A 9,697-nucleotide genomic window follows, 5' to 3' on the forward strand; every position below is an offset into this window, starting at 1 on the left:
CATTTTCTCATTCCTTGTTGAGACCATGGAGACTGCTGTAAAATCATGGCATGGAACTTCTTCAGTGGATGCTAGAGTTTACTTTCTTCCTGATAAGGAAAAGACGCAAACTGATAAGTATCCCCCAATTGTGAATATTGATAAGGTATATATTTTCCTATTAAATTTTCAAATGGTTTTCTGTGGTTCACTACGATTATCAAGAGAAACTCAATAAAGTTACCTATATGATATTTTTGACTCTTAATCTTGCGTCTCATTTCATTTTCCAGGCCTTTGAATCACCACAAACACACAGCAGCTGTTTTTCATTTCTTCGGCAGTATGCCGAGGAGTCTTTCTCCAAAGCAGCATGCTTAGTGGCTGCGAAAAACATCATTGCTTATCCACAGGTAACTTTTGATGTCTTAATGCATTAAATGTGAGGATGAATCTTCTATATAAAGACAATATAGGTTGTTAAAATTCCATAATTAATTGGCAGATTCAATAGGATGTCATGTTTTTTTCGGTTAATTGTGCGGTTCAGATGGATTGTTTGTTTGCTCATTCAGTTAGATTTACAAGGTCTTGATTACTGCAAATTTCTTAAATAATGTTCGGTGTCTGCAGGTCTGGAAAGGACAAGGATCAAGGAAATGGAAACATGCACAGAATGATGGTTTTTTTGTTCAATTTGAGTCTCCTTCCCTGCGAAAATTGTGGTTTATTTCCAGTTCGAATGAAAAGGGACAGACACTGTGCAGGTTTCTCTCGCAGCCTTTTTTGCTTGCACTTATTTACTATATCATTTTTGTAATTTATGGGTAATATTGCGATGATAGACTCTTTTATCAAAATCGTTTTTTTTGCAAGGATTTATGCGAATGGTAGTGGTTTCTACAATCAGTTTTATTCTATATTTTCTTTCTACTATTTCCTAAATCTTATTTCTTTTCCGAATGCAACTATATGGAAAATGCTCTGATCAGACATACCAACCTTCATTTACTAGATGCAACGAGATTTAACATATGTTAGCTATGAAGCACATACCAATATTCGAACACGACACTGACATGTAGACACCAATAATAAGATGAGAAAATGAAAGTGACTGAATGTAAACCATATGTATCAGTCTCCACGTGTCGTAAATGTTGTGTGCCTAGAGGCTTATCATCAAATTTTTTGTTATCAAAGGATCCTAAAATGCACTTAATGGGGAAACTTATTTTGCCGGTGGTGTTCTTCAGTTTTCTCTGAGTAATTTGTATGCAAACTTTGCTGTTATATACTTATTTCATGTGCTTACCATTCCCTGTACTCAACTTTTTGGTTATGTAAACTTAGTCTGAAATTGTATAATTTGTTTTATATTCAGGGAGCCAGAAGTTTTGGACATTGGTGCTCATGAAGTTGTTCCTCGCCTGTTCAAAGAAAAGACGTCTCGTGCTTAATGTATTTTACTAACATTTGGCGAATATCTATAAAAATGACAGGCTCACAGGAAGTTTCAGTTCCTATCTTTTGTTGTCTCTTCGGAGTGTAACATATGGATGTCAAGATATTCTACATATTTTTGTTTTTTATTTTATTTTTTTTATTTTTTAAATTATCCAAGCCTTCAAGGAGTTGCAATTTTGGCAATTATTTCCATGGTTTGTTTTTTATTGCCAAGGCTTGTTTGGAAGCAGTAGGTATAGATCTTGTATCTGAATTCTGTGGTTGAGTGATGAATATTGAATATGCATTGTTGGAGAATAATGCTCTAGTTAGATCAATTTATTTTTGTGTCTGCTTTTTTAAGTTTATCTCATGATATGAATACCTATGTATGATTAGTATATGGATATATTTATAAAAATACTGTGACATGTCTATAAGTTATATTTAGTTCATTTTGGTAAGCTCTCTATAACAGTTTACAAACAAGTACTCAAGTTTTCTAGAATAGTATTTGTTGAAAATATATTATGATTTTTGTATTTATTATATCGGCATGTAAATATGAATAATGTCTTTAATATTTATTTTGTAGTTATTGTTGAGTCTATATAAAATTGACTACGCCGCATAATTGAAACACATTGTTTACCAATATTACGCCTTTATTTTCTCTCATTCAATAGTATTTGATACAGTTTCATAATCACGTTGGATGCTAAGTGTATTAATATGTTACCCCTTGTACCTTTATTAAAACACCATTCCTCATGTCTATATTTCCTACACAGAAGATGATCAGGAAAAGAAACTCTTCCTTAGGCAAACAGTAAGCACTGCTGGAGAATAATGGCTGTTAGGGAATATACCCTACATGGAAAATTTATACACAGTTCAGAAACCTGTAAAGTGTTTTCTCACATTGTAATCCACAATTTGGCACTAGATAATTAATGGAAGAAGAAATTCTTCAAAAACTGGACTAAAATTAAATCCCCTTGCAAGGAATCTAGAATTTGAAGACCAACTTTGTTATTTGTTTTACAGTGTACAAGGAGAAAGATTCTCATGAAGAATAGGTCTACTCTTTGTATGCATTGTCAGTACCTTGGTCCATGAGGCTGCAAACAAAACAAGCAGTGATAAAACCTCATCAGATATTATAATACTACCAAAGTAAGTGACATCCTATGTAGTACCAACACTTCAGATTAAAGACATGGTAGTTTTATACGTTGTCATGAAATTGACACATGTGTTCACATTCGATTAGTTATTTTTCTCAAAATTACTACGGGTGTTGAAGTGTTAATGTTGTGTCCGGGTTTTATGTTATTGCTTCACATGTTACATCCTTTTTTTTCTTCATACTTATCAAACATGATTTCTTTGAGTTGTTGCACTTGTTTTATACTATCATTCATTTGGTAAAAACAAGAGTCTCTCTTTTAAAACATGTGTCGATGTAGTATTGAAATGTATCGAGATTACAAAACCACGAGTCTCTCTTCTGTTAGTAATTTCAAAGACTCAATTGACTAACAATAAACTTATTTGAGGACCAAACTAATCAATGAAAGACACATAAGAGGACCAAACTGACTAACAAAAGACACACTCATGTATGTTTTTTTTTTCCGATACATTCAAGGATTATAGTGACAACGACTCACACATTCAAGGAAAAAAAATGGATATTTACTGATATAAGAATGTTAAGTGTTAAGTACTCACATCATATGAAACAAGAGATCTGCAGTAGTTAGAATTCGTGAGTGCTGTACTTGTAGAGCCACACTCACTGTCATTGAGTGAAACTGAGGACCTATCAAGCTTTATTGACCATGGAGGATACTGGTAGTTTTGTGCCGCGACACCAACTTGTGAAGACGATCTCTGCATCCTCACTAGCCTCGGAACATTACGTCCTTCCACCGAAGCTCTTCTCCGGCTCGGTTGCCTCTCACACGAGTCCGGCCTTTGCTTCGGTGCACTCTGTGATCTGACTTTAGCTCTTGATGATTCTGTATAAGCCATGTAATTTGGAAACAATGGATAATCATAAGACATGGACTCTTCATTTTCTTGTCTAGTGAAAGCAAAAGAAAGTTGCTTTGAATCATTATCTACTCTTGACACTGTTGAGTAGTAATAAGGACTGTTCTGTGCAGTACTGAAGGAACAGTCCTCAATATGTCCACTGCTTGCTCTTGGACTCAGTTCTGTAAGTGCTGATGGTGAAGGTGATAATACTTCATAGTTTTCTTTCTTTGAGTATGAACTATTTGGTGAATAATATGTAGAAAATCTATGTTCATACAATTCACAATGTGCATGATTTGAAGTGCTTTTGTTTCTTCCTCTTGAGTTACCTTTGGATTCACAAACATCCATCTCCACTGTCTTTATATTCTCTTCCAAACCTCTGTCCATTTCCTAGATGATAAAAGACCACATTCTATGTTAATGACAAATAAAACAATCTATAATTTTTTTTATAGATTTAATTTAAATATACGCCGTCAATGTAAAAAGTTTTACATTGTCAATTAATCGTAATATGTAGATCATTAAAACCGCATAACTTTAATTATAACTACTTCTAAAGTCACACACATGGTTAGTTGTGAACTTAGGATCTGTTGACAATGTCAATTTTTTCCCCTTATGGGGTATCAAAATTAAACTATTTTTCCATTTGTTTTGCCTTTTATTCTTTTTATTTAGTTAAATTGCATAATTTTTACTTTTCAAATTCACTATTTGTTCCTCTTGATTTTGAGAGAAATTAACCCAAATAAAGCAAATTTCTTGAATGCATTGGATTGTATAAGTCTAATTTTATTTATAACGTGTGACCTTGTAGTATACTTCATCTATTAATTCAACCAGAAATATCCATTTTTAGACGCATATTTTATATATAGATTTAGATTTTATATTAATTATTTTTCTTTCTTTGGAGTATTTTATATGGCCATACGTTATCAGAATTTTATGTCTAAATATCAGTGCTGTAATTCAAATAGAAGATTTGTTCATTTTATTTCCTTACACTACAAAGCCTCTAAATTAGACTGTAAAGACCAAATCACAAAAAATCAAATTGAAATTTCAACAATCATTGTACAATTTGAAAGATAGTTATCATCAATATTAAACTTACATTATACATATGTATGAACAAATTGTCCCCTTTGAATTTTCTGTAGGTTGAATGCTTTTGATTAGTCTTTTCTTCTGATGATAACAATCTAGCCCTTTGAGCACAAGCTCTTGCTTGAGCTATAACCAAAGCCTGCATGCATCTTAGTGTCTCATTTGCTTGTTTTCTCACCAAGTGACCCCTTACTAGTGCTTGTAGCTTCACTATTCCTCTAAGAGCACACAATGCCTTTCTTGCCTGATATAAAAATCATTGAAAGAAACATTTCATATGTTCACAAACATACCAATACTAGTTCCATCAGAATGAAACAGAAAACAATTAGTTCATTTACTTTGTGAAAACATAGTGTATTTTTCAGTTTACAAGTTTGTCATAATTTTATCTGCCTTTTTTATAACAATGAAAATGCCAAAAGAACTGTTTTCATTATTTTTAAAAATACATCAGCTGTAGTTAGCATTTCATTTTCTTTCCATCACAATGGCTCACTTAAAAAATATCGTATCTTCTTATCGGCAAGTTCAAATAAACACACATTGTAAAAAATAAAAAAATAAAATGTTTTCACATAGTAAACAGATTTTAACTTTTCATAATGCTACATACCAAGTAGGATCTAAAGACAGATTGAATTTTAATTGCAGCAGCCTTTTGAATACTCCTTCTAGTTCTACCATTGGAACAAGAATTCAGAAAGATCACACCATCAGCAGCAATGACATCCATGACATGCTTCCTATGATCATTCTCACAAGAATCTATTCCAACTTTCACTGTCACAGAAGAAGTAACACTTGATTCAGCAACATTCATTTCCTTTGAAGCTGATGATCTTCTGAAACTCCATCTTCTTTTCTCCTTTGGAGTTGTGCTAGAGGTTGGAGTTGTTGGATTTTCATTTCCACTTCCACATTTTTCTTTGTGGTCTTTCTTCCCTGTCAATAGATTCCTAAGCCATTTTCCTTTCTTTCCCATCACTGTCAAAACATGCATAGTATCAAACATTCAACAACTCAGAAATAATCTACCAAATGAAGGGTAGATCTCTTTCATATCTGTTTTTGATATGTTGCTTTCATATTTCAATGCTATATGGTCCCCATGTTAAATATAGCTAACTTTTATTAACATGGTTTGGCAGAAGTGGTAGATATTGGAATCTTAATCATTTGGTTTGTGGTTCGATCTCTCACAGGTTTTAATGAAAAACATCTATTTGAATAGGTCAATTATCTAAATCAACAAAATCACGTCATTAAAATGTAATGTCACATCATTAATGAATATGACACGTCATAAAAACTAAGTCTCATACTAGCGTATGGTCGTGAAATAGGAGATTAACATTTAACACTCCGAATTCAGAAAAGGATATAAAGTTTGTTTGGTGGTTGAGATGAGACAATTGAGAAATTGAGAAGTGAAGTGATAAGGAAGTTACATATTCTATCAACACGATTATTAATTACTTATAACAATATTTCTGACAGCCTAAACTAACTGTCTTATATATTTTAATTACTAATAATAACTAACACATTGAGAGTATGTTTGGGGGGTCCCTTATGTGATGCAGTTAGGTAAAACACTTAAATCTGTTTGTATTAGAAGAAGCATAGAAGGAGCTCCCCATGATAAGGATATTGCCATATTAGGGAACATTACTTTAACAGATCCATTGTGGTCAAGGGTATTTTGGTCATTTTAATTGATGGTTAACGTGAAATGTGTTGGATCAGAGACCATGTGAGAAGAAATGCTTCAACAACTAGCAGAATCCTTCTAAAATACTCATGTTTAGGTGGGAGAGTTGGCTTGTTGTGGGTCCACTTTAGGGGGCTATTTATTTATTTATGTACCATATAAAATTAGCAGTAGAAAACATTTTGTGATTGATTTGGGATTGGGACCACTATTAACTATTAAGTGTTATGTGTTCTTTGTAGGGTGTATTAAATGTTATGTGTTCTTTGTAGGGTGTTAGGGTACATCTCACTCCTCTAAAATAATTAATTGTGTAGAGTATAAAGTAAAAATAATGTAATTATTGATAAATAATTTGAGATTTCTTGCTTCATTCTTTACACATCTAACGGAAGTTAATATTTGGTTTATGCAGTTAATCGTAATCATTAAGTTAAGAAGTGATTGAAGTTGATTAATGATTTTTAATTTATATTTGAGTTGGCGTATGAACAACTGGTCATATCTACTATTGAAAGCATTTGTTAGAGCATATGAATAAATTCGTAGAAATAAATAACTTATCACATGTTTATATAATCTTTGCATTAGCGATTACACAACTTATCTGTATGTGTATTGATACAAAAATTATTGAAAATTGACCTTAAAGTAAGAGGACGAATAGACAGAGTATTTTAAGTGGAGATGTAATTGAAGTTTCCATTTGCATTTCCAACAACCAAGAGCTGTGTGGATTGAAGAGCTTTTATGCTATCTGTTGAGCAGAACATGCTCCAAGTTAGTTACTTGCCACATTGTTTACCGACATCCAAGAACTACCGCGTTCTTTATGTTTTCTTTTTCAATATTGGGGAAGAGCAAATTTGTTATTAATTAATATGGCATTAATATAATTATTTTTGAGAGAATTAGAAATTAATATTTTAAAATTATAAAATTAAATTTTTATTATTAAATTCTTTGTTATCTTTCTATCTTAAAATAATCATCGTAATTGATCATTTAATACAAATTAATAAAATATAATAAATTAATGAAAGAGAACAATGATTTTATCAAACGACTTATATTAACTATTAATTTATTTTTATTGTTTTAAATATAAAATAGAAAATAATAATTTAATATTAATGTATATAATATTAATTAGACCATATTCAACATCTAATTATTCAGTATCATATTTTTTATATTAAATTATAATTTAAAATTAAAATTAAAATTAAAATTAAAATCTTAAATTAATTTTATTTTTAAAGTACTAGTATAGTTGTATCCAACAAAATTTCAAAATATCAAACAATTTATTTACCCAAGTTTTTTAATAATCTGTAATTCTCATGAAATTGTTTTTATTTTATTTTTAATTTATAGCTAAAGTTAGATTTTTGACACACTAAAAAGTAAAAATAGAATTATAATTTTGTAAATTTATTTATTGTGTTACGATTGAGACAAAGCTAGTTGCATAGCGAGGGCCACCACATCAAAGATCTTAAATAGCTAGAGTGGTTAGATGAGGTAACGACAAAATGCACTAACATTATGTCACAATTCACAAGTGCTCTTTACTCCCTTAAGCAACAAAAACTTAGTACACGCAAGACAAGTTTTAATGAGTAATAAATCACATCTATGCTATAGTGGATGGTCTATTGGGGATCTCCAATGAAAATTATTCTTATTTTACTTTTTTTAAAACAATTATCTGCACAGACATATGAAAACTAACCTTTTTTTGTTGTTGAAATTATTAACATTTATTTAAGGAGTTAACTTTCTATATGTACCGACCAAATATATATACTAAATAATTAAGAGACTTAACATCATTTACAATAGAACACTTTTATTTTGGTGTTTTAAATGAGTTCATATGCACACAACATTAATTTAATAGTTTTTTAATGTTATATAATAAGTATTTAATAAATGAGTCTCACTGATAATTTTTTGAATTATATTTTAATAATATTTATTTATTTTAATAAAATTTATTGTGTGAATTCTACGTAAAATGAAGAGAGATGGTATTTCAATAGTCACCCTACTTTATAAGAGCATCCATGATGGTGATATTGATTTTTAGGTGCCTAAAGATTACATATCACTTATTTTTAATTTTTTAATATTAATACTTAAGAACCATCAAATTCTTCCAACCTAGTGGCTCAAACGAAATTTTCTAAATAAGTCCCACTAATAACACTTTATTATTACATTTCAATAACAATAATTTATTTTAATATAATTAATTAAGTGGAATACGAAAAAAGTGAAGAGAAAAATAGTACTTCTAAATCTACTACTCTTTAATAGTCACCTATATTTTTTCATCTCCAAATAAGATTGTGTTTAATAGATAGTGGTCCTTAATAGGGATGTAAATAGACTAGGCCGTCCGTCAGGGGCCTATGGTCTGACCTACTTATGACATGGCCTGACCTATTTAATAAAAAGGATAGGCTCAGACCATTTTTTAAGTCTATTTATTTAAATAGGTCAGACCCAGACTTATAAAAAAGTCTATTAGGCCTGACAGACCGACCTATATATATTTTATTATTTATTAATATTATTTATTTATTATTATTATTATTATATTAATAATATTATTTCATATTTTAAATTCTATCAATTAAGCAATTACTCAGTAAGCATTCCATATTCAGTAGTTGTTCTATATTCGGTAGCATTCCATATTTGGTAGTCATTTCATATTTGGTAGTTGTTCAATTAATCAATCACTCAGTAGTCTTCCATATTTGTTTAAGAGGTAATAATGAGTGTGTTTGTTTCAAAAAAAAATCTATTATTTGACACAAAAGATTATTTTTTAGGGTTTAAAGGATGTTTGTTTCATATTTTTTAAAAATTATTTTAAATAGACTTTTAAATAGACTTCCAGGCCAGACCAAACTTTTAAAAAGGCCAGACCAGGCCGAAAAAAAAACCTATGATAGGCCGTAGGCCTAAAAAATAAATCATAGGCCAGACTCAGGCCTTTCAAAGCCTGACCTATTCCTACCCCTAGTCCTTAATAGACAAATAAATAAAGTACATCCACTATTGTAGATGTCCTTCGATATAATGATGAACTTAAAGAGTGAATTGACGTGATAAAGACGAGATTTAGATCTTCATCTTAAATAAAATAAGTTAAGAAACTTATGTATTTATCTAGGTTAGTATCAATATTTTACTTATTTGAAAAATATTTTATTTTTCTATAATAAAAAATATTTATTTTTGTTTTGTATTAAGAGCAATGTAGAAAAAAAATATACTAAAGAAATATCCAACTGGAAAGTTAACTCTCTCTTTCTCTTGTAGGATGCATCGCATCAGCTTAATCTTTGTTGACTAGCATTCAAGGATATATTATGCAAATTGAGG

General features: G+C 30.4%; 2 protein-coding genes across 2 annotated transcripts in view; one reads left to right on the forward strand and one right to left on the reverse strand.

Annotated features, from left to right (window-relative positions):
- Positions 1-1,763, forward strand: part of LOC101497529 (uncharacterized) — a 6,360-nt gene extending 4,597 nt beyond the window's left edge. Inside the window, exons 6-9 of the mRNA XM_073367891.1 lie at positions 1-145; positions 273-392; positions 613-746; positions 1,364-1,763. The exon at positions 1-145 is cut by the window's left edge and continues 18 nt beyond it. Of these exons, the coding sequence (XP_073223992.1) occupies positions 1-145; positions 273-392; positions 613-746; positions 1,364-1,439 (475 nt within the window). The 3' untranslated portion in view covers positions 1,440-1,763. The remainder of the gene's footprint in view (positions 146-272; positions 393-612; positions 747-1,363) is intronic.
- Positions 1,764-2,277: 514 nt separating this feature from the next.
- LOC101497861 (protein IQ-DOMAIN 19-like) lies at positions 2,278-5,943 on the reverse strand. Its single transcript, XM_012715034.3, has 4 exons — positions 5,201-5,943; positions 4,592-4,828; positions 3,160-3,861; positions 2,278-2,546 (listed from the first exon to the last, which is right to left on the reverse strand). Exons 1-4 carry the CDS (start codon positions 5,597-5,599, stop codon positions 2,526-2,528), a joined length of 1,359 nt encoding a protein of 452 aa, XP_012570488.1. The 5' UTR covers positions 5,600-5,943; the 3' UTR covers positions 2,278-2,525.
- Positions 5,944-9,697: the final 3,754 nt, after the last annotated feature.

Source organism: Cicer arietinum, chromosome 4, assembly GCF_000331145.2.
Source record: "Cicer arietinum cultivar CDC Frontier isolate Library 1 chromosome 4, Cicar.CDCFrontier_v2.0, whole genome shotgun sequence".
NCBI lineage: Eukaryota > Viridiplantae > Streptophyta > Magnoliopsida > Fabales > Fabaceae > Cicer > Cicer arietinum.

Coding starts and splice junctions, on each gene's coding strand:
- LOC101497861 (XM_012715034.3), bottom strand. CDS start 5,599: ATGTTTGATACTATGCATGTTTTGACAGTGATGGGAAAGAAAGGAAAA. Junction 4,829..5,200: donor CTGTCTTTAGATCCTACTTG/GTATGTAGCATT, acceptor TTTTTATATCAG/GCAAGAAAGGCATTGTGTGC. Junction 3,862..4,591: donor TGTTCATACATATGTATAAT/GTAAGTTTAATA, acceptor TTTATCATCTAG/GAAATGGACAGAGGTTTGGA.